This window comes from Sceloporus undulatus, chromosome 4, assembly GCF_019175285.1.
Source record: "Sceloporus undulatus isolate JIND9_A2432 ecotype Alabama chromosome 4, SceUnd_v1.1, whole genome shotgun sequence".
NCBI lineage: Eukaryota > Metazoa > Chordata > Lepidosauria > Squamata > Phrynosomatidae > Sceloporus > Sceloporus undulatus.
In genome coordinates this window covers 214115898-214141232 of record NC_056525.1, presented here as the reverse complement: position 1 = coordinate 214141232, position 25335 = coordinate 214115898, and the positions used below count along the sequence as shown (strand labels likewise).

At 39.6% G+C, this 25335-nt stretch overlaps 1 protein-coding gene across 2 annotated transcripts; it reads right to left on the bottom strand.

The window, feature by feature from the left end:
- Positions 1 to 960: 960 nt before the first annotated feature.
- On the bottom strand, positions 961 to 20926 carry CA13 (carbonic anhydrase 13). Of its 2 annotated transcripts, none has more exons than XM_042463154.1 (7): positions 20758 to 20926; positions 10771 to 10968; positions 9720 to 9838; positions 7430 to 7525; positions 6354 to 6416; positions 3975 to 4130; positions 961 to 3044 (listed from the first exon to the last, which is right to left on the bottom strand). In XM_042463154.1, the coding sequence occupies exons 1-7, from the start codon at positions 20786 to 20788 to the stop codon at positions 2931 to 2933; spliced, it is 777 nt and encodes a 258-aa protein (XP_042319088.1). In that variant the 5' UTR covers positions 20789 to 20926; the 3' UTR covers positions 961 to 2930. The 2 variants fall into 2 exon arrangements, with proteins under 2 accessions (XP_042319088.1, XP_042319087.1); XM_042463153.1 differs by lacking the exon at positions 20758 to 20926 and adding an exon at positions 16224 to 16397.
- Between the last annotated feature and the right edge of the window lie 4409 nt (positions 20927 to 25335).

Sequence of the window (25335 nt, the reverse complement as noted above, 5' to 3'; positions counted from 1 at the left end):
ACTTTTTCCTAAACTGATTGGAACTTTTGATTTCAGCCAATATTGCCCATGATGCTGAATACAAAATGCTTAAAATCTGTGTGGGATTTTAAACATGGGAACGTTTGGATGTCTTCTTTCATTCAGACTATAATCGAACACAGAGTTAAGTATACTTAATCCTCAGCATTAGGGGTTGGTATTTGGCTTTTGATTACAGTTCTAAATGTCTCTGTGTGGCACAGAAACAGTGCTATGTAACACATCATTTCTAAATAACTATCTGCCTGCAATACTGATACAATGTAGGCTTATTTGTTTTTGCTTGGTTTGTTCAAAAAATGGATTAATCCTAAAGTAATTATTCACTAGCAAACTAGTAAACAAAATAGAGCCATTTAACCTCAGTGTATTAGTGATGCAGGATTATTTCTTGGAATCAAAGTCAAATAATAAAGGAACAAGCATCACAAGAACCTAGAGAAAATAACTCTGAATCTTGAGTAACAAAACACATGTGCATGTCCCCATTTTGTTTGAATACAGTAAACTGAATGTGTCATGTATATTAGCACTTGACTATAATATAAATCATTGGTTCATATGCTTGAGTTCTTCTTTTAATGATTTCTCAGTTCAGTGCAGAAGAAATGCAGAGGAAGTAATTGAAGTAATATGTTACTAGTTAATATGTGCAAGTTTGCAAAACTAATTATTTAAGAGCGATAATCATATAAAGAATGATTTTTAGTATAACATGCTATTAAGTTTGCAAATCTAGATTATCCCAATAGCTTCCATGGAATTTACTTCTAGGAAAATATGCCATAAAATCATAGCATTCGTTTCTGATAAATGGATTAATAATTTGTTTCCATTTGCTTTATGAAGCCCATGACATGCAACAGAACAGCAAAATTTCCCAAACCCAAAGCAACAAGTGTATAGCATGTGTTCAAAGAAATAAACTATAACACTGTGTGAAAGATACAACATATTATCTCTTGCTTTTATTTAATGTAATTCATAAATATGAAATAACAGGGAAAAGATCAGTTTATTAGTTATCCATTAGAAATTTCTGGGCCCATTCTTCCTGACCCACTGACATCTGACATGAAAAAGATACATCAGTAATCTCACCCTCATTGCTTCCTGCCCTGATGCAAGTGTCTTCTTACAGAATCCTTTACAGTCACTTCTTTCTGCAGCTATTCAAACAACATGAAGGAATTAGGTAGAAGTCTGGTTTAAAAATGCAAATTTGTCACAAATCCAAACCATCATTACTATTCTCATACATGCACACATACAGAAAGACATTCTTTGCACTCTGTAACTTCACACATATTTACCTTCCTAAGTTCTAGTAATGTCTGTTCTCAGCCCTAGCTATACATGAAGGTGGAGAGGTGTGGATATTATTAACCCATGTCTATTCCAGTAAGATTAAAATGAAAAAAAAAATGAGTCATTATACCATTATGTTACCATTTCTACACCTCTCATGAGAATTCTTCCACTTTACTGGCTGTTGGTTGTGAGATCAGGAAAAGACTAATCTGACAGTCATGCCGCATTTTCACATACACATTACAAGGGTGACAGTAGGTTGACAACATCCAAACAATTCCTGGTTATATGTAATTGGCTATCTGTAACTTCTCTTTTAGATTAGTCATTGTTCTTCCTTCAATCCAGAGGAACAAAATAAGCTATACTGTACTAGTAAAGTGCTATGGGTATAGAGGTCATTGCTCCTTCAAGATTCTTTATTTTCTGAAATAACTAGATTAAGAAGTAAAAGGTGGAGCTCAGAAGGAATTTGGGGGCAAAGACAGATGAAGGTAAAGATTCTTAATAATTTCACTATCTAAATCACACTTATATCATATTGACTACCTAGATATGGTTTCTTGGCAAAAAGGTTAGGAAATAATTTTCCCATTTTCCTTCCAATTAGTAAGTAAAATGCTTAAAGGACTAAGGCAAATGTTTGATATAATAGGCTTAAAAGGAATGTGAGATTTTTCAATGGCTGGATCTCACTATAAGAGTTTGAACTGTTTAACTGAAAATCTTTTTCCTTCAGAGATTACTCAGAACTGTAATTTTTTTTCTGAAAGTGGAAAGGATCTATAGGTTTATGGATCTATGGGTTTATGGAAACAATCATTCCCAGGAATTCAGATGCAGTCCTAACAAGAGATTAGAATGGTTGATTTTTGGACTATACCTTCTAGTTTTCTGCATTGCCTAGCCATGGTGACTGGAGGATTATGTAAATTGTAATCCAGAAAATGATAATCTCATGTTCTGACCATAGACAAATCGAAAGGGATCCAAGCAGATAATCTATTATCCCATACTTAAAGGTATTCTCGATTGATACCTGTCCAATCCAAATACAATAGTACCATTAAACCTAATACACTACAGTGTATTCTAGTAGAGTGTAAAAGCTAACTCAGGCTTCTAAGCATAGGATCGGCTCAGTTGCACCAACTCTGAACATTTATTTTTACTGTAATTGACTCTTTCTTAATCTAACAGAACACAATGTGTCTTAATTTAATACAAAACATTTTACCCTAAATTAATTCTTACCAGTTCTATTTTTCATATTAAGTAATGACTACCTACTATAATTAATTTGCATAGAAACAGTATCTGTTATTTAAAGGAAATGAAACAAACAAGTGGACAAAAATGTTTAACTTACCTACTAAAAAATAGAAACATGATCCAGAAAATCGTAAGCATTTTATGCCCTATCAGATTCAACAGGAGACCTAAATGTGTTCTCTTAAAATGCTTAATGTTGGCTGGATCATGTCCTAATTAAAATGCATTCTCTTTATTTTTTAGAAATAAGGTGATGTATTAAAATGAGATTTGCTTCCTAAATAGTCTCAGCTACTGCTGTGAATTATCTTTTCTTGTTCTCCCCTTTAATTTCTTCTCACTTCACGGCCCCTTAAAGGCTGCGGTGGCCTGAAATTTTTCAGCATGCAGCAGGCAGCTTCTCCCTCACCAGTGCAGAGAAGGTTGCGAAATTTGGCTAGCTGTGAATGAAAAGGATATAACAATGAATACAGAAATGACACCAAAGCTCAGTTATCTGAGTGTGCATGCACACATGCGCACAAACACCAGCACTAATCAAGGGCGAGGAATGTGTAGTCCTCCTGGTATCATTGGACTACAACACTCACCATCTAAGGATACACAACTGCTGGAGATAGAATAGCAACACAGACTTCCCAAGATATCCCTTCCCTGCATTTTTTAATTTTAAAAAACAAATCACTAAAAAAACCTTCATATGGTCCTTTAAAGGCCACCAGGGGAACACAATTTTGCCATGTTTTTAGGTCTCCCTGTACTTTTTCAGGACCAGGAAAGGGTATTTTTTCCAGCCCAAGAGTAAACTGTAATCTCTCTTTCACACTACACAATTGTAGCACTTTGATACCACTTAACTTTGAAATAACAGTAGAAGACAATACTGAGTATGCCTTTCCAAAAGGAGACAGTTGCTTTTGTATATTACTGTATTAACACTAATGGTCACAAATTGCTTAGCTGATCGTTCATAACTTCACTATCTTAGTTGAAAAAATCTCAACAGAACAACTATGCAACAAGGCAGGCTTACCTCTACTAAGTATAGAAACAGATGTGTTACATAAAATTAGTTTTAAAGATTTGATCAAAGACTTTTCAATTAGAAAAAGTAGGAGAAAACTTTTCAAATATAAATAAAATGCAGGTATACAAAAATAAACATTATTTTCCATCTTACTGTAGGTTTTGGTTCATTTCGAAAAATAAAATTTAATTTTATGGCTTATTATTGTTCATATTTTGAATTAGATATATATGGGGGCACCAAAATCTTTTTTGTGCTTACAGCCTCTAAAGGTGTTAATCTGGCCCTGCCCTCGTCCTGCCACCCTCCCATAAATACACTCCTTGACAAAGGTAAATCATACCTGTTCAGAGCAAACATTTATGGGCTCTCTCAGTATGATCCAGATGACACTTTCAAGAAGAGGAGGAACTGTGAGAGAGCCGAGGTAAGTCCAGTAGTCCAGAGAATGAGGAAGCAAACAGGAAGGATCAAAGTTGGTGAACATGTGCTGTTTGCCCTTATAGAGAGAGAATGAGAGGGAGGGAGGGAGAGAAGAAGAAATCAGCAAAAATGTAGAGACAAACAAAATTTCTTGAGTGAAGTCAAAGGCTTTCACAGCTGGCATCCATAGTTATGTGGTCTATGTGGTCATGTTCTGGAAGAAGTTATTCCTGACGTTTCGCCTGCATCTATGACTGGCATCTTCAGAGGTTGGTGGCATGGAAGTGAGTGGCATATACTGTATATATACATATATACTGTGTAACCCTTGTCTGGAGGAAGTGATTTGCATGTTAATCTGTATGTTGGTCTGTTGTTGATGGCAAGGCCTCAGGGATATGTGGGAGGATATGTGTGTGTATTTAATTAGCAACCCCTTGTCTGTGAGGAAACCCCGACCCTGGATGATGTTCATCTGCATGTGCTAAGTATTGATTTTGGTGTTTTTCAGGACTGGTAGCCAAACTTTGTTTACTTTCAGGGTTTCTTCTTTCCTGTTGAAGTTGTCCAGGTGTTTGTGGATTTCAATGGCTTTCTTGTGCACTGTGACCTGATAGTTGTTGACATGGTCCAGAATTTAATCTTTTCAATTATCATTTTATGCCCAGTTTGGACTATAACATGTTCTGCTACTGCTGATTTTTCTGGCTGATCCAGTCTGCAGTGTCTGTGATGTTCTTTGATTCGTGTTTAAATGCTATGTTTGGTGGTCCCTATGTAGACTTGTCCACAGCTGCACAGTATATGGCTCTAAATGGTGAAAGTGTCATCGGAAGCATGTTGTGGGCTTTTTTGGTGCTATTTCCAAGGCTTGCTTTTCAAAGTGTTCCATGTAAAAGTTTGCTATTGTGGGGTTCAGTGGGCTTCCCATGGCTACCCCATCCCTCTGAAGACGCCAGCTACAGATGCAAGGGAAACGTCAGGAATAAATTCTTCCAGAACACTGCCACATAGCCTGAAAAACCCACAAAAAATCCTCTTGAGTCTCTGCTACTGACACTTACGCCCATTCCGCATGGGCAGAAAGTACATGCTCCGCATGTACTAGGGTTAGAAAGGGGCGTCCCTTCTGGACATCCCTAATCCTAGTACGCGCAGAGCGCGTACAAAATGGCAGTGTCCATTCTACATGGGCGCTGCCATCTTGACATCCATCGCGCGGCGCAAATGACATTGCGAGTGCGCCATTGGCACCTTGCAACGTCATTAGCACACCGCAATAAGAAGCGCCATTTGGGGCTTCTTTTTTGCGGCGCGGAGGAGCTGTGCGGTTTGGCTGCTGGGGCTCCTCCGTGCCGCAAATGATGGCATCGGCAGACCGCCGATTTTAGGCAGTCTGTAACGTGCCATAAACTCTCTAGTTTAAGCCCATAAACTGCTCATTCCACATAACCACCAGAAGACTGTGCACTTTGAAGCTGGGTTTCTGCATCAGCAGCACTGACCTCTTCTACCTGCTGAATAAACAAGGTTCTCTCCTCTCTTCTCTTCATAGGAGTTTATCACATGGGAAAAATTGGAAGGGGGGTAGATTCCATGTTTATTGTGCAAATTAAGCATAAGTGCACAATTGGTTTTCACACAACGTAACATGCACTCTACTATTAATCCGGTAAGAAAGAGACATGATCTAGCATTTAGGAATTCGTGGAAAATATCATGAATTCATTTTCACTTCATTCATGAATTTGCTTTATTTGCACAACTGCTATAGTGTGAAAGCTAACTGCAGTTTATTCATGAATTAATCATTGATTTTGAGCTTGTTGCCGGATTTCCCATGGTTTATTGTGGCGAGTTTACCTCTGGTTCTGCTTTATGGGCAGACATGGCCGATTGGCAAGAGGGTCGTAGCATTTCACGCTCTGAATTATTTCTTTTTGGTATTGTTATGTTCCTTTATGCATGTGGCAGGAAATGCAGGGATGGATTGGAGGTCATTGAAATAAATAGATAAGATGAGAAGCACAGTGTTAAAGGAGTTTATGGGGGAAGAGGGAACCAAATATACAAATTTAGCATCCTGCTCCCTAGTTCCATGTTTGTGTTGTGTTTGCTGAACACACAGGATTACTCCACCTGTGCCCCGTAAATGCAAGACAGGGTTCAGATCTTTGCATACCAAGGAAAAGTACTCAAACAAGAAATCGGTAATAGACAATGGAACATTCATAAGCCTCCTATACCATAATAAGTATGTCCTAGCTGTGGAAAACATGGAAGTTTAGAATTACCATACCTTAACTTTAATTGCATCCAAATGGTCTGTTATTTTCTTCAGCTGTGGATTACATTCACCTAGCTGAAATACAAATGTCAAATTCATTTTGCTCAGATTTCAAAATGTATTTATTGTTGGAAATACAAACATTGTTTCAAATCCAAATGTTCTAATTAATGCAGAAGTGTCATTAAAAAAACAAGATAGGCAAATAACCCACACCATAAAACTAAACTGAAGAAAATATTTTAAAATAATCATCAGGCATGAGTCAGAAAATATTAATTATCTTATTTATTTAAGACATTTCCACATCACCTTCCAGCCTACAAGGGCTCCCAAGATGATGAACAAATCTAACCGCTCATCCCAATTAGTGCCACTGAATCTATGGGAATTACATAAACATTAACTTATCAGGTTCTTAGTGATTTAATAGATCTACTCTAGTTGGGACTAGCAATCAGATTTAGGCCCAAATTTCAGAATGCATAGGGAAACATAGCAATTCTGGAAAGACATAAAGGCATTGGGGGAGTAGTTTGACATTTTATAAGTAGCCCAAAGTTACCCTGCTGTCAGTAAAGTCCTTTGGATGCTGCATATATGTTGATCCATCCATTCTAGCCATTCCTAATATTGGCCATGTTGGCTTTTTCCATGGCTTCAATCCTACATAGCAAGGATGGGAATTGTGCACCCCCCTGGATGTAACCGAACTATAAATTCCAGCATTCTTTGCTACTGTCTCTACTGGAGAGGGCTGCTGGGAATTCCAATCCAACCACATCTGAAGAGCCACATGACTCTCACCATTGTTAAATACCTGTGGGCATAAGCCTCACTGAGTTCAGTAAGCCTTACTTCTGAGTAAATATGCACTTCTGATGTATTGTATGTTTAGGATACTGAGGTCTCCCCTTGCCCCAGTTCTGACAAATTCTGCTTTGACTTTCAGATGTCACAAATACTACAAATGCATTAAAACATTGCGTAGGTGCTTTGAGAAGATTTGTTTTAAGAAAAGAAAATTCATTTGACTAACAAGCAAATACAGAAACATGTGGTAAAAACAATAGTTTGTCCCAACCTACCTGTAAGAAAACAGCCATGACTGCTAATCCATCTGCCTGGCAAGCAGCATCAACAAATGTGGCGTATTTGTCGGCATTCCAATGGACTACATGAAGCTGAAAAGCAAGATAACAACTACCATCAATTATTACCTTATGGAGACTAGACAACTCTCTGTAACAGCTGACAGGAGTATTAGGGGGCTAGTCTGGTCTTTTATAAGTAGTCCAAAGTCATCTTGATGTCAATGAAGTCCTTTGGAAGCGCCACACATTTTGGTCCAAAACTCTGAAGATCTTTTCTAGTCACTCCTAGTGTTGGCCAGTTTACAAAAACAACAAAACAGACCGTGGCATATTGACATACCAGTCCTTCCCATATCAGGCCGTGAGACCACCCTTATCTTTCCCTTGACAAGAATCTTCAGATTATACAGACTGGATTGAGGGTTTAAAGGTCCTTGCAATGAAAGGTGCTACATAAATGCCAAGATATAGGAGTTGTGACTGCTCAGTTCAATAAATCATTCTGTATTCTGGAGCTCGTAAGGTGTATCTGCCCTCACGCTTTTATTTTCATTAAAAAGCTGGACTGTGTCATTTTAAAGATATTATGGAGGTTATCGAAAAGAAATGCTTTTGACAGGAATGGCATTTGGAAAACAACAAACAAGAAAAAGACACAAGTAAAATCTGAAATACTGTGGGGAAAAGCCCATTCCCAGTGGCTTGTGACTTCTCTGTTAAAGGATGTATGTATCTTGTCTTACCACCGCTCTTGCACCACAGGTAGTTGGAGAAATCTTTTAAGGCCTGTTTCTTTTATTCTTCTTCTTCACCATCATCATCATCTTTGTCATCGATACTCCCATACAGCAGTCTGTTGGAGAAATCTGGTTCCAGTGGATAGACTGCCTTGGCTTAATGGGACCTTCAATCCATTAGCTTGTAAAGAACATCTGCCAGGGGAACCATGTCGTCTTGGACTTGCAGACTAGATCTTTCTTCATGCATGTGCCATTTTGGCAGAGGTGCATTCTTGAGCCAAAGATCCTTCTTCTTTGCAGAACTAAACAATAGACACTACCACCTAACTACTAACCTTTCAGAGGACTCTCCACCTATGTTGGTTATCCTCTCTATTTCTTTAACTTTTCCTCTCTCTTTCAACTCTAGGGTCATTCTTCAATAAGAAAGGGTTCTAGTGGGTTCTTGAAGATATTTATAACCAGCAGGAGGAAACCTTTTTAGACTGACTAACAATTCCTAGGTACTGTCCCTTCAATTTGGATTCTTAAGTAGAACTTATTTTTTTCCAGCTATATATATGTTTTGGAACATTTTGTTTTCTAAGCACCTCTTATTAATTCGTTATATTCCATCTCACCTGGTTCCTGTGGAAAACATAAGTCTTTAAACACTGCAAATGTCATTTCCCTCCAAATGATCTTCCCCACTAATTTTAGCCACTCAGCATTTCCCCACCACCATCACTCTTCTCTATTTAACTTCGGAAATTTATTCTGACACTCTTCAGCATTTTTATTACAATTCTGTCAAGGATCTACCCTACTTCCACTTCAGAATACTACTCCATTTCAGAAATAAGAAGACACTACAACATTTTCCTCCTTCATGTTAGTTAACAGGAAGCCATTTAAACTTTCTAAGAGGTGGGAAGCTATATTTATATATTGCATACTTTAAGTCATAATTTTTGTTATTCCATTTCAACACTGGAACAACACTGAAATACTGTTCGGATAATATTTTTTAAAAAATATCTTTTTCAATCTATACAATCCTTAAAACCTCCACATGTTATTGATTTTCAACTTCCATCACCCTTAGCTAGCATGGCTAAACATCAGAGATGGTGGGAGATATAATCCAACAAAATCAGTAAGATCACATTTTCCTCACCTTTTCCTACAGCATCATCTAGTAGGATTCACCACTAGGGAAGTATGTCTAATGTCTAAGCCAGGCTCGGATATTCAAGCTCATCACAGCCTATTAAAGTTGTTCTGTGTGATCTTGCCTAAATAAATTCTGTCTTGCTGCATGGTAGCACACCTCCAGAGTGATCCAATTAGCACTCTCTTTTTCTCTTTTCTTTATTTGCACATCACATTAGAATGAAACTGTTATAACATATAATTGATAAGGAAAAAAATAAAATAATGATTTTATTCGTGGAATTATGTAATTAAAAACCATGTCTGTTCATCTGCTTTGAGGTCTGATTTCAGGGATGCAACCAAGGAAAGTCACAACAACTCTTTCTGTACAGTTCAGTGGAATACTTTACCTCTGCTGCAAATTTTGTTCCATCCACTGCATGCTCAGAGCCAATGTCATCATTGGGTCCCCAATGGAAGTGAATTTGGCGCAGTCTATAATTTCCAATGAGTGGACCCCCACTTAGCACTATAAAGAGAAAAGACACACACACACACACACACACACACACACAGAGTAGCATAATTAGGTTACTTACCTAGAGAAAATGAAATGTTTGCTTAAGTTTTCTTTCTACTGTTTGGGGACCAAAATAAACCTGATGCAAGAAAACCATTACTGGATTTTCTGACTTTAAAATTGTAGTAATTTTGATATCAGCAACAGCACTAGAGAAAGTTTAACAATTTTTCTGCTGCCAATGCTATTACTAGCTTGGGTGAGTAAGGGAACAATATAGGAAATGTAGGATGAAATCTAGGTGTTATCCTCAACTAGAAGAGACCCACTGAATTAATGTGATTTATATAAATGTTGGCCTGCCATTCAACAACTGATTCTACAGGCATACTCTAATCTGAACTAGCAGTTATATTTAGGATACAAAAGTGATCTAGATCCTTAAAATGCTGCAGGGTAAACCAGTTAATCTGCCCTCCCTAACATATGCACGATAATGAAAACTGGTGAACCAGAAATCTGTCTTAACAATGTGGTTGATCTCATGGACATAAAAGCTGGGGCCCTTTCACACTGTATATTATAGCACTGATTCTACTCTAACTGACATGGCAACATCATATGTAATACTGGAGTTTGTAGTTCGTTGGAGCACAAAAGCTCCCTATCTGACAATCCAAAGTTCCTCACCCAAAACAGTTCAGCTACCTGCATGTGGATGAGATGGAATCATATTCAAGCAGCATGCAGGCAACCCATTTGAACCGAGGCATATTTTCCTAGCAGCAAGAGAAAATTTTAACAAGCAATATCTTCTCAAAGGGCAATATATCAAAAGCAAAATAATAAATGAAACTCTAATGTCAGCCCAGATTAAAACTAAAAGCTGTCCTTAATAAAAGATTGCATTCAAGCATAACAAAATTTGCTAAGAAACAAACCTGATTTATTTTCAGTGTCATCAAACTCCACACTGGTGGAATGTCCATTGTTGAGGATGACTTTAGCAGATGAAGGATCATAGTTAGGGTACAGACGGCGTAGTGTGGGGTCATATTTAGTCTCCTGAGTTTTGATATCGATGGGAGATTGGCGGTCTCCATTAGCAAGAGGGAAAATTTCCTTCCAGTGAGAAGGTCCTAGAGGACATTGTAGTAGAAAAGTTGTTCATTAAAATACATTCCACACAATCAGAAAATGAAAGTAATTGCTATATGAGAAAATAATCACAATAACCTACCTGGATTTTCTTATTTTCTTAAAAATATTATTCTGATTATTAAAAATGGTGGCATTTAAAATGGTGGAAAATACCCCACCCCGTTGTCCTTGGTGAGCTACATGAATAACTTAATTCTAATGAATTAAATACCCAAGGATGCGGGTTAGAACATTAGGGTTGGTCATTTTCTGCCTACTTCCAGGCATTCTGGTCATAAGGAATGCAGCAGGCACCTGAAATTAACACACACATGCAATAGATTCAGAGAACATTCACACATCAGCAGATTATTGTATAGTCCACACATCAGCAATGCTTCATTCAGCTTCAGTGTCATAACACAGGGATCTACGTATGCCTTACCAAATCAGACCCTTGGTCCATAAAGCTCAGTATTGTCAAAACTGAATGGCAGAAATGTTTCCTAAGTTTACCTGGAGGTTTAAGGGACTGAACCTGGGACCTTCTGCATCAAAGCATTAGCTTTGGAAGAGTGTTATGGCCTGTCTTCATACTGAGATGTACATGAATCCAAATATGTCAAATCATACATTGGGTCAAAGCTCAATTGTGAGATTTGCACCAGAGCTTGGAAAATAGTCTACTGTTTCCAGAATATCCTATCCAGCATGTGCCAGTGGTTATGCTGCCTGAGGGGCTGGGGGATATAGATTCCAGAATCTCTCCAAAATTTGAGGGATTTCCCATCCCCTGGGTTCTAGCACCTCTGCATACTAAAATCTCTAGTCATGTTAGTGGGATTAATGAGAGCTGCAGGTCAAACCATGGAGAATCAAAATTTCCTCCTCCTCCTCCTCCTAGCAGCAAACTATTACTCCTTTCTCACTACACCTGACTATTAAATCACTACCTATGCCACTCTGCCAGAGGTTTAAAAAACAACATAAACATTAAGAAAAGCAGTAATACAAGTACAGTATGTGGACTTTGCAATCACTAGCAAAGGTTTCCAGGAAGAATGTTCAAAGTAGAAGTGAAAGGTTTGTGCTCAGGAATCTTCTCAAGTAGGACAAGAAGAAATGGACTTAAGTTAGCAATACAGAATTTTTTTTCTAAAGGAGGGATAATTTTCTAATTGATTACAATAGCATTCAGTTATAATGTAATGATAGCTTTCCCACTGATTTTCTTAGAACAAGAACCAGAAGTATAGTTGGGGTGGCGGTGGCCAAATAACCATAGTAATTCTGTCTCCAAATGATATTTTCTTTCATGCCTCAAATTTTTAGCCATGGGGTAATTTAAAACCTAAGTGGAGTGTTCAGAAGTACAGTTTAAGTGTTCAAAGAAAAAGAGCAGGCAAAGTTTCTAAGGGAATATACAAACATAGCAAATACGAGACTTTTAGGTGTGCAATGGTAGAAATCTGAGGAATGATGGAACATTTAATGGAAGGGAGAGAATTCTTATTTTGGGGTACTCCTTTTGCTCTCTTCACAGCTATGCTATTGACAAGAACTATGTCTGGAAATCTAAATTCAGTTCAGAAATGTGATAAGCTTCCTAAGAGGGGGAAAGGATCCTATTGCCTTTCTGTTTCTCCAAGTTCTCCAGGAAACCCAGGGTAGTGGGGGAGTTAACAGAAAAAACACACTTTATTCTGACCTGTGGTTATTGCTAGTTTGTATTAATCTGTGTGGGTGCATTCAAAGGCTTAATAACAATTCTTTTCAGTATTGTATAACAGTCCACTCAGTTTCAGTTCAGTTCAGTTTGTCTTGGCTTACTTAGTAGTCAAATCCATTTTACCATCCGGCAGTGAAGTAGCAGAGTTTGAGTGACAGAAAAGAGTAAATGTACTTTTTTTTAAAAAATGAATTATTTTTACTGCCAGGTAGATGAAAAGGATGCTTGTTCAATTTTCTGCCTAATGTCTCAAAGCTATGTGTCCAGTTTTGGACACTGTGTGCCTTGATTTGGATGGGTGGTTTAGTGCTGCTGTGCCAACAGCAATACAGTATAGAGGAATTAATGAAATCTCTCATAAACAATATTTTGTATTATTATTATTATTGCAGTTTATACTTAATGTTTTAAACCATTTTTGGCAGGAAAAAATCATCAACAGCCTGTTCCAGTAAAAGCAGTATAGTACTGAACAGTAGTTACATAGCACTTTTCATTTCCTTGGCATCTTTCATATGCATTATCCGAGTAATCCTTATGCAAGCTCTATAAGGCAGAGAGGTATTTCAATTGGAAGACTGTAGAGGACTGAGGCTAACAAGATCAAGCTCAGAAAGGTTGCTTTTTGGACAACTCTTCCAAAAATAAACCAACTGAAGAATTCTGGGAGTCGCAGTCAAAAAATGTAATGTCTCCAAACCTAGGTGTGTATATAGTGGCCTGTCAATGACAATATCTTGTCACATCATTTCTGTAATTCTTGGGAGAAAACATCACTATCACATTGCCTAATGTTATCTATGAGGTCCAGGTCATTCTACGTCAAACATATGTGTGTTCCACCAAGATTATCTTTCAAACTGCGTTCGTTTGACACCAGTCAAATTATAGTCCTGAAATCAATCAGCTATACAGTGATATACTGTTGTACTGAAAGGTCATCCTATTTTAGCATACAATATCATTTTAGCATGCATTTTAGCATACAATATTAAAAAATATATAAAATAATGTTTGCTAACTCTGGGAAGTTTAACCAGCGATTCCCATATACACACAGGTATATTTAAATTGGTTATACTCACTGGAACAAAGGAAGGAACTAGACTGCAATCCTGTACTTATAATGGGCCCTGCACATTTGCTGGGGTTAGGCATGTAGGACCCCCGTGAAAGTGGATAAATCACACATTTTACCTGAGAGAACACCTCTCTAGGAATCTCTAGGTCATCCAGTGTAACTCTTTGGTCAACATCTGGCACAAATTGTCCACAAAATCATGCTGAAGGACCTACAAATGTCTAGAGAAGTGTTTTCTTTTGGAATCTCTAGGTCCTCTAGGTTCTCCAGTGTAACTTTATGATCAATGTCCTGCAGAATCGCACTGGAGGATCTAGAGGTTCCTAGAGATAATATATGAATCAAATCTGTGAATAATCAAATCCGCAAAAGTCAATGGTGCAAATGTGGAGGGCCAATTGTATTTTGTTCAGGAAATCCCCCTGGGTAGGTTCAATGTCTTGCATTCAAAATGTCTGAATGCAATATATGAACCTACAGTCAGCTTTCTGCATTCATGAATTCAACCATTCACAGATTCAACCATCCACTGCTTGAAAATATTATATAGATAGATAGACAGATAGATTTTATCATTTTATATAAGGGACACTGATTTACAATGCCACTGTATTTAATGGGACTTGAACATCCACTGATTTTAGTATCCACGGGGGTCCTGGAACCAAACTCCGTTGAATACTATATAGACCCACTCCTGCATTGCATCACTGTTAAGTAGGAATGGGAATTTCATGAAACATCAGCTATAAATGAGTTTTACAATGAGTTTTAAAATGGCCATTTGTATTAATACAGTATTCCCCTTTGGGCAGGAAAACAGGTTTTTTAGTCCTATGTGCAGCATCTAGATTCAGTGGGAACCAGACATGCATGGAAGTACATGTACAAACACACACATTTTGCTGCACTTCCACCCTCCAGTAATCTCTACTGCCAGCTGCCACCTGATCTTATTAGCAGCAGATAGCAGATAAAAAACCATCTTGTGAAGTAAGGGACCAGCAGTATCCTAAAAAATTAAGACTTATAAAGAAAGGTTATTGGGAGTTGATTTGGGACTGTGCACCTGTGGTGGGTTACTCAGTCAGAAGCTCTGAACTGCACACAGAGGTTCTTGAAGGCAGGAACTCTAGTGCACACTAGAACATTTCACACACCACAAAGTCTCTCCTGACTGTGAAAGGAGGAGAGGATTGTCATCATTACCACCACCACCATTTTTATACGCTGCCTTTCTCCTAAAACTGAAACTCCAGGCTGCTGAATGGTCATGTTTGTCATTCATCAATTTAATATGCAGAAGAGGTACCTAAATATCCTAAAAGGCACCAGATCTCAACTGATCTTAGAAGCTAAGTAGGGTCAGTAAGACCTGGTTAGTACTTGGATGAAAACCCACCAATACCAGGTGCTGTAGACTATATCTCAGAGGAAGAAACTGGCAAACCACCTTTTGAGTATTCCTTGGAGTTTATCACACAGGACAGATCCTGTGCAGAAATTGAATTTAAAAATTTGGGGGGGAAACGCAAAAGTGGGTTGATTTTCAGACGTGTCGGGGATATTAATCAATAGCACAACAACCCAAACAGAAAGTCGACAAAGCCCACCCCTTTTTACTTTCCGGATTTTCCAAAGGTAAAAAGGAGCGGGTTTTATCTACTTTCCTTTCTGGTTACTGTTATGATAATGCTCATTAACCCTTACGTTGTATGAAAATCCACCCCTCTTTTGCAGGTTTTTTCCAGTTTAAATTCAGTTTCTGCACCGTGTGATAAACTCTCTTGCCTAAGTAAACCCTATGGAAATCATGGGGTTGCCATATGTCAACAGGCAACTTGAAGGCGTGCACACTTACTAAGCTTCCAGAGCAGCAGAACATTATGTTCCAAAACTTTATCTCTGATGTATGGCTTGCTAAACAGACGTCATTGACCCTGCTGCTGAATCAAGATTAGACAACTGCAACAGGGTACAGTATATGGCTTTACTGTAAGACTCAAGAATTCCATCTACTACGCATTTGTGCTGTGCACACTCAAATGATGGGATGATAGCTTTAAAAAGGCATTGTACTTATTAGAGAGCCAGCATGAGTGGTTTGAGTGTTGGACTATGACTATGGAGACCGAGGTTCATTTCCCACGTTGGCTATGAAACTGGGTGACCTTGGGCATATCACATACTCTAAGCCTTGGGGGAAGGGAACTGCAAAGAATAAAACTTGTCAATAAAACCTCCATGATAGGTTCACCTTAGGGTCTCCATAAGTCAGAAATGACTTGAAGGCATACAACAACAACAACAACAACAACATTATACTTATTAGTTCCAATGCAAAAGGTTGGAGGTTATCCTCAAACTCATCAGTCTAGCTCAAAAAAAAATCGCAAAGGCGCCATCCAAGGTGGGAAGATCAAGGAACATATTACCGTACTTACTAGGGATTTTTGGAGTTGACTGGAAATGCATAATCTTCATCCTTATTGTAAAGATTGGCCCCTAGCCCATCACCCTTCTGATTCTTAACACTATTACTGTATTTGAGTCTTGATCTAAAGAATCATGAATATCCATGCAGAGACTTCTTTATACTCCCAAAATGTGATTGGCACTACAGTGATCCCTCCACATTCCCTGGGGTTAGGGTTGAAGTATCCCTGCGAATGTGGAAAAAACGCAAATAAAAAAACCACAATTCTTTTCACCTTCCTAGGAATCTCCAGGTCCTCCAGTGCAACTCTGTGATCAACATCTGTCATAAATTGACCACAGAACCATGTTGGAGGGCCTACAAATGCCTAGGGAAGAGTTTTCTCTAGGAATTTCTAGGTTCTCCAGCATAACTCTATGGTCAACTTCCAGCAGAGTTGCATTGGAGGACCTAGAGATGCCTACAGAGAACATATTAATCAAAATTGCAAATAATCAAATCTGCAAAAGTTGAGTCTGCAAATGTGGAGGGCCAACTGTAATATGAAATTGCGTATCACTGTTGCAGGAAGGAGAGATATGAAGGCTGAAGTTTTCCTTCCCTTTGCTCCAACTGACTGGTGAGCACTACACAGAATATCTTTCGTGCAGTGTGAGTTTTGTACTGTGCATGATTCTTGCATGCTAACTGCTGAATGAAGTTATCCTGTGCCCAGATCCTTTCTTTACTTTTTCTCCCTTTCCCCCAAAACTGATGGCAGTAACAAAATCTCAGGAAATGCACAAAGGTGGCAATGAAATCAGTGGGGCTGAGTTCAGCTACTGCTATTGAGCAAACCCAGATGCAGAGTTTGGGAAGGTTACTTCTTTGGACTATACCTCCCAGAATCCTGCAAGGATTCTTAATACTATGAGGGTGGCTGCAAAGTGGAAATTCTGGTCTAAAGCACACTGCAGAAATAATCCATGTTGAGACCGCTTTAACTGCCCTGGCTCAGTGCCAGGGAATCCTGGAAATTGTAGTTTGTTGCAGCACCAAATCTCTCTTGAGATAAAAGGCTAAATGGGTTATAAAACTCCAGTTAAACTGGTGTCAAATTGGATTATTTCTGCAGTGTAGATACAGCCAGATGACTACTTTCTTTTAAATTGCACACTGAAAAAAATGTAAAGTCTGCACTGCCTTGGAATCAATTTGAAAGACTCTAAATGGGGAGAGAGAAAAATCTGTGAAATTTAACAATAGTTAAGAGAAAGATTATTAATGCAACATTGCAAAGAAAACAATATATACAATGCGCAAAAGCTTCTACTATACAAAGAGGTGTCATTTTAATCCTGGCACATACAGTTATCATCACAGAAGTTCCCCTTTTATCTCCAAAAATGGAACTGCATTGCCAGTGCTACAAAACTCAGCCTGATAAATCACATTTTGAAGCATATTTGACAAAATTAACGTCTCCTGTGATTTACTGTCCTTGGAGAATTATCCATCTCTCCATTCCTCTTTTGCACCCTCAAAATTACCAAGGATTGTAGGAGTAAACCTGGTGAGTGGAAAAGGAAATTACAGTACATTCATTTTTAAAATGTCTTGTCTGATAGTCTGGGTTTTTAACATTTTCAGGAACTGGGAATTAAGTATATGAGTACTGTATTGGACTATGAAGATCAGAGTTCGAATCCACCTTCGACCATTGAAACCCACTGGCTGACGTTGGGCAAGTGACACTCTCTCAGCCTCAGAGGATGGCAATGACAAAGCCCCTCTGAACAGGGTGATCAGACATCCTCCTTTTCCAGGACATGTCCTACAATTCAGCCTTCTGTCTAGAAAGGATTTCCAAAATGTATTCCATTTTGAGCATGACTAAGAAGAATGGATTTATATTTGAGCATTTTTAAGCTTTTATTTGGTCATGTCCTACATTTTTCAGTGCCTTGTCCTCTTTTGCAGTTAGGACATCTCGTCATCCCACCTCTGAAGAAAACATGCCAAAAAAAAACCCTTGATCAGTTCGCCTTAGTCGCCATAAGTTGGAAATAACTTGAAGACACACAACAACAACAACGATGTACTCTAATGGAAGTTCAGGCCACAGTAAATATGTCACATTGATATAAGTTACTGTGTGGTTTACACTGTGATACACCAGGACTGCATCCGCACTGCCAAAATAATCCAGTCTGACTCCACTTTAACTGACATGGCTCAATGCTATGGAATTCTGGAAATTCCCAGAATTCCACAGCATTGGGCCATGGCAGTTAAAGCAGTGGATTATTTCGGCAGTGTGGATGCATCCACTAACATGGTTTATGTCTCTGGAAATCTTTTTCAAGTTCATTTTCAAGAAGATGATCCAAAGGCTAACAAGGAAAAAAGGAGCAGGAGGTGCAAGAACACTTGCATGGAAGTGAAATCTCACTTCTCTTTTCTCTTCAGGTTGCATCCAAACTGCAGAAATAATCCAGTTTGACATCACTTTAACTGCCCCAGCTCAATCCTATGGCAATCTAGGAAACTGTAATTTTTGAGGCATTTAGCCTTCTTTGTCAGAGAGTTCTGGTGCCCCACCAAACCACAATTCACACAATTCCACAGCATTGAGCCATGGCAGTTAAAGTGGTGTTGAACTGGATTATTTCTACACTGCGGATGCAGCCTCAGACAACATGTGGGAAAAGGTAGAGGACAAGTGTGGTGCAAGTGGCTTCAATATGCATTCCTCATCTTAATAAGTAAAAAAAGTGTCTGGGGATGCAAAATAACTGCTTCCACCAGCACCACCTTTGAAAAGGTACCTCTATCTTATGCCAAAGTTAAAAGCAAAGCCTCCGCAATCTACCAGCCATCTCTGTAAAGCAGATGTAGAGGTTTATCAACAGGGGAAATCCCATGCAAAAACGGAAAAAAACACAAAAAGTAGGTTGATTTTCACAAATGTCGTTGGTAAACTGGTGTTAACCCAAACGGAAAGTAGACAAAAGCCACTGCTGCTTTTGTCTACTTTCCGTTCAGGTTAATACCACTTTAACAATGACGTCGTGTGAAAATCAACCCGTTTTTGTGGGTTTTTCCTGATTTAAACCCCCATTTCTTCACAGGATTTCCCCCATGTTATAAACTCCAGAGGGTAAATGATCTACACTGTACAAATAATGTAGTTTGACACTACTTTGATTGCCGTGGCTCCATCATACAAAATCCTGGGACTTGTAGTTTTGTGAGAATCCTAGAGTTGGAAGAGACCCCAATAACTATCCAGTCCGACCCCATCCTGCCATGGAGGAATTCACAATCAAAGCACTCCAGCCTTCATTGTAAATACCTCCAAAGGTGTGTGTGTGTGTGTGTGTGTGTGTGTGTGTGTGTGTGTACACACACACACACACACACACACACACACACACCTATCCCTCCATATTTGCTAGTGTTAGGGACATAAGACCCCCACGAATATAGAAAAACCGCAAATAACAAAAACACCATGTTTTTAACTGAGAGGACACCTGTCCAGGAATCTCTAGGTCCTCCAGTGCAACTCTGTGGTCAACATCCCACAGACACTGACCACAGAACTGCACTAGAGGAGCTACAAATGCCTAGTAAAATATTCTCTCTAGGAATCTCTAGGTCTTTCAGTGCAACTTTTAGTTAAAGTTGACCATTGAGTAGTACTAGAGGACCTAGATATTCCCAGAGAGAACATACGTACTAATCAAATGTACACGCAGTTTTATCTGTATTGATATTATGACTAATTGTATAGATATATTGTGTATTTGATGGACCTCTGAACCACTTTGATCACCATGGAAAAGCGGTATATAAATAAAACTATTATTATTATTATTATTATTATTATTCCATGAATAATCAAAATCCACAAATATCAAAGCCGCAAATATGGAGGGATGAGTGTATATATGTGTGTGTGTGTGTGTGTGTGTGTGTGTATATATATATATATATACACTTTATATCTATCTATCTATCTATCTATATTATATACAGTATATATATATATATATATGATTTACTATATATATATATATATATATTTACTCTCTCTCTCTCTCTCTCTCTATAATATTAGATAGATAAATGCCTCCAAAGGATGAGACTCCACCACTCTTTCTGAGAGGGTCTGTCCCACTGTCTAAGAAGGGCTCTTACTGCCAGGAAATTCTTCTGGCAGGTAAGGTTTGCAAAACTACAAATCCCAAATGCATTTGAGGAATTTAAGGCTCAAAGTCTAGGGTTCAGGCTCCTGCCACCACCACCACCTTCCTCCCTCTATTTCAGTTAAGCCCCAAAGGTGCTGCTGGTGCTGCAAGGGAGCCCTTTGCATAGAAATCCCCAGAATAGAGCTCTAGCTTTTCAAGCGGTATCAAGCCGCGTTAATTCTACAGTGTAGACGCAGAACAACCACCTAAAGAAGGGGGGACCACAACCATCGCTCCAGCACCCCCTTCACCCTCCAAGTCCTGAGCCTCTTGAGCCCCCGAGCCCCCCAGGGCTCTCTCCCCCCTCACCATTGTCCTCCTCGTAGCCCCAGTGCAGCATGGCTGAGGGGGGTGCTGGGGATGCTGGGGGAGGCAGTGGTGCTGGTGATGATGCTGCTTGCAGAGCCTGTCCTTTGTCGCGGGAGAAGCGTCCAAGCGTCCCACTGGCTGTGGCTTGGAGGACACCCCCCCTCTCCAGGGCCCTCTTATCATGCCCAGAGGGCTTGGCAGTCACCGCCCTTGGCCACCCCCCCTTTCAGGGAGAAAAGTTTAAACACTCCATCAGTGTGTTTGCTTGCTTGTTGGTTGGTCGGTTTGGTTTGGTTTTCCCCCTCTCAAAAGAGAGTTTAAGCTCGCCTTCCTTGGGCTCCTCACTCACTGAGGGACCATCTAATGGTGTTATTAGGGTGAGCTTGGCAAGTCACACTCTCTCAGCCTCAGAGGTAAACAGGGGCAACCTCCCTCTGAAATAAGCTGCCAAGAAAACCCCATGACCCCATGACTTGGTGACCCTGAGCAAGTCACACTCTCTCAGCTTCACAGGGAGGCAGTGGTAAACCTCTCTCCCTTGAAGAAACCAGCCAAGGAAACCCCACAACAGGTTCACCTTAGGGCAGGGTGGCCGGATGTCCTCCTTTTCCAGGACATGCCCCACATTTCAATGATTCTGTAATCTCAGCCTTCTGTCCAGGAGGAATTCCAAAACTTCCTCTATTCTGAGCATGATTAAGAAGCATGGATTTAGCTTTTTATTTGGTAACGTCCTCCATTTTTCTTGACTTTCTGACATTTTACAGACCCTTGTCCTCTTTTGCCGTTACAACACGTCCTCTTTTTCCAGGGCCTGCTCTACATTTCCACCTTCCCTCCAGGAGGAATTTCCAATAGGGCCTCCATTTTGAGCATGAGTTTACATTGATGTGAGTGTTTTGAACATTTATTTGGCCCTATCCTCCATTTTTCTTGAACATTCTTCATTCTGTAGTGAGGACATCCGGTCACCTTGCTAGATGTCCTAACCACAAGGGACCACAAAATGTAAGACATTCAAGAAAAATGGAGGACGAGACCAAACAAAAGCTAAAAGCACTCCTATAAATATAAATTCATTTCATATGGTTTCTTTACAGCTATATGGCATATACTGCATTTTATTACCTACATGACTGCATTGTTCTGATGAATGCTTAAAATTGTACCACAGCAAACTCTTGACTGAATTTACATTTAGATTATTCCTTTCATTTGTACATTGTGCTGAAATTAAGGGGGGGGACCCATTGCCTAACACCTTTGCTGTCCCTTTCCCCGCTAAACAAATGTGCTCTGAGCTCTGGGCGCAAGTTTTGTCTGCTGGTGGGCCTAAGAAAAAAGAACTGTAGAAGCATCCAACCTATTCCCATATTTGTAGCGAGGACAGGCTACCAAGTGAACACATTTCCCGAGAGAACATCAAACATGGTGTTACTTGCTCTGCTTCTCCTTCATGCCCAAAATGGAGGACATTTTGGAATTCCTCCTGGACAGAAGGTTGAAGTGTAGGACAAGGTCCTGGAAAAGGAGGAGAACTGATCACCTTGCCTAATGCTAGGGGTGTAGCATGAGCATTTTCACCAGAGCAGAGGGCAGGGACAAAAATGGCGGGGAACAGAAGTTATAATGTGAATATGCATGGCTGGACCCACAGTGACTCCAGATCTGAGCTGCAAAACCCCTTGTGTGATAAGGCCCAAGGGTTTGGGCATCAGATCCTAGGAAAGAGGTTTATCTTCTTCTTGTAGTTGTTGTTGTTGTTGTGTGCCTTCATGCAGTTTATCACACTGGGGCTAATTTCAGCGTTAAAGAGAGATTAAAGCACATTGAAAGCACCCCGCAAATAAAGCAAAAATGATGTGTAATTGCACTAATTATTATCACAAGGAATAGCGCAAATAAAATGAATCGAAATGCATTGTCGCTGAAATCCCGAAAGCAAAAAGATGTGCATTAATGCTTTTTTGTGACCACTTTAATGGCGGGTTGTGTGTGATGTCGTGTGAAATCGTAATTACATGATGTTTCTGAGATATTCATGAGATAAACTCCTGATCTCCTTCGTGTGATAAACTCCATAGTTGGATGATACACCAATGGCCATCCAGTCTGACCCCTGCCATGCAGGAATACACAATCAAAACACTTCTGACAGATGGCCATCCTGATCCAGCCTCTATTTAAAAACCTCCAAAAAGGGACATTCCACCACACTTCAAGGCAGCCTATTCCATTGTCGACCAGTTCTTACTCTCAGGAAGTTCTTACTAATGTTAAGGTGAATCTCTTCTCCTGCAGTTTGAATCCATTGCTCCAGGTCATGTTCTCTGGAGCTGCAGAAAGCAAATTTATGGCGGCCCTAAGGCGAACTTATCATGGGGTTTCCTTGGCAAGATTTGTTCCCCTGAGGCTGAGAACATGTGACTTGCCCAAGGTCACCCAGTGGGTTTCATGGCTGAGCTGGCAATCGAAAGACTTGTCTGGCAGGTATGCAAAGGGTAGCGCTTTGAAGACTACCTGTGCAAAAAAGTTGTAGCATTTGGGTTTTGAAGACTTGAAGTAGACCAAATCCACAAAAGCTTATGCTACATCTTATTTATTTTTATTTTATTTATTTAGGTATTTATATCCCACCCTTCATCCCTAATGGCTCTCAGGGCGGCTTACAATTATTTTTAATCAGACAGCTCCCTGCCCTCAGGCTTACAATCTAAAAGACACGAAACAAAAGGAGAAGGGAATGGTGGAGGGAAAGGGGATGAGAGGTCCAGTGGTTCTTCTCTCCCTCTGAGGCCTGGACCAAGGCAAATGGATTGGAGGGAGGGCTCTTCCTTCTTCCAGGCTAGCCCTCTTAATCTTAATTTGCACAGTCCCAAAGGTGCTACAAGATCTCTGAGAGTCTAGGAAGTAAATACTTATTAAAGTCATCCTACTGCAATGATCTGAACTTTTGAGAAAATCTAATAATCCATGATTTACAAAGGTCCAGTAGTTGTCATTTGTATTTGAGGGCCAAAATAAATATGAAACCAAGAAATTTGTGATTGGGTCCTTCAACTTCATTTGTTGTGGTTATGGGTATCAGGTTGGCATTGCCTTATGGTGATCCTATGAATGAAAGACCTCCAAGTGTTCTTGTCATCAGCAGCCCTGTTCAGATCTGGCAAACTCAAAGCTATGGTTTCCTTGACCGAATTAATCCACTTGTAATGCATCCTTTTCCTGCTGCATTCCATTGTATCAAACAGTATCGTTCTTTTAATGAGTCATATCATATCATCTCATGATGTAGCCAAAGTATGATAGCCTCAGTGTAATCAATTTGGTTTCTAGTAAGAGTTCAGCCTTGATTTGGAACATATCCAGAAAAGGATGATTAAAATGGTGAAGGGTCTTGAAACCATGCCCTATGAGGAACATGTTAGGGAGCTGGGGATGTTTAGGCTAGAGAAGGTTGATAAGATAGCGCTGTTTAACTAATTGAAGGGATGTCATACTGAGGAGGGAGCAAGCTTGTTTTTGGCTGCTCCAGCAAACAGGACTGGGAACAATGGATGCAAGCTCTAGGAAAAGAGATTCCACCTAAACGTTCCTGACAGTAAGGGCTGTTCGACAGTGGAACAAACTTCCTCATAGTGTGGTGGAGTCTCCCTCCTTGGAGGTCTTTAAACAGAGACTGGATGGTCATCTCATCTGTCAGGGATGCTTTGATTGAGAGTTTCTGCATGGCAGGAGATTGGACTGGTTAGCCCTTGTGGTCTCTGAGCTGGCAGAATGCAATAGTATTGCAGATTATGGATGCCATTTTTGAATATTCCTTTATGTGAATACACACACACATATACACAGAGCGAGACTGGGAAACCTTTATAAACTTAATGGAATAAACATTTAAGACAGCATGCCAAGAAATACCATTTTCAGGGAATGCTGTGGTGGCAGAAAAGATATTTATTGCCTTATAATGTGGGTTTCTGGTTGCTGCTATGTGAAACAGAAGGCTGTTTGATCTGATCCAAGAGTCATCTTAAATACAGTATATTAAACATGAATACACTGCCACCTTCAGTTTGCTGCTGATACTTCGGTTTGAATTTTCTAAAAATCCAGAATGCTCATAATCCCTGATAATTTTTAAATAATCAGAGTTCACACTCATGATTGCTTGTCCAAGGGTCAGTTGTTTTCAACCATAGTGAACTGATTTAGATACAATCCAAAAGCCAGAAGCATCTTTTGACGTTTTGGCAGTGTGCTATACAAGCCTACTCATGCTTACTTAGAGGTAGGCACCATTGCATTAAGTGCCTCCATGCTAAATATTCACATTGTTACTCAGCACTAAGTGTCAGTGGTGCAGCTTGTTCCCCATAGAAGGTATATACTGCTCGTGCCTGTGAGGCTGCAACTACATTGTAGAAATAAATGCAGTTTGACACCACTTTCAATGTTATAGCACCATCCTATGGAACATGAGATTTGTAGTTTTGCAAGGTTTTAGCAAGTTTCTTCACAGAAAGAAGGGGGGTTTGCTCTTGCCATCCACTGAGGCTGAGAGAGTGTGACTTTCCCAGT

What these genes read in the sequence shown, in the direction of transcription:
- CA13 (XM_042463153.1), bottom strand. Translation starts at nt 16,263, where the DNA reads ATGAAGATTATGCATTTCCAGTCAACTCCAAAAATCCCTA. An exon ending in GTCAACTCCAAAAATCCCTA is followed by an intron (nt 10,969 to 16,223) that starts GTAAGTACGGTA and finishes AATGTCCTCTAG; the next exon opens with GACCTTCTCACTGGAAGGAA. An exon ending in TAAATGTTTGCTCTGAACAG is followed by an intron (nt 3,045 to 3,974) that starts GTATGATTTACC and finishes TTTCATTCACAG; the next exon opens with CTAGCCAAATTTCGCAACCT.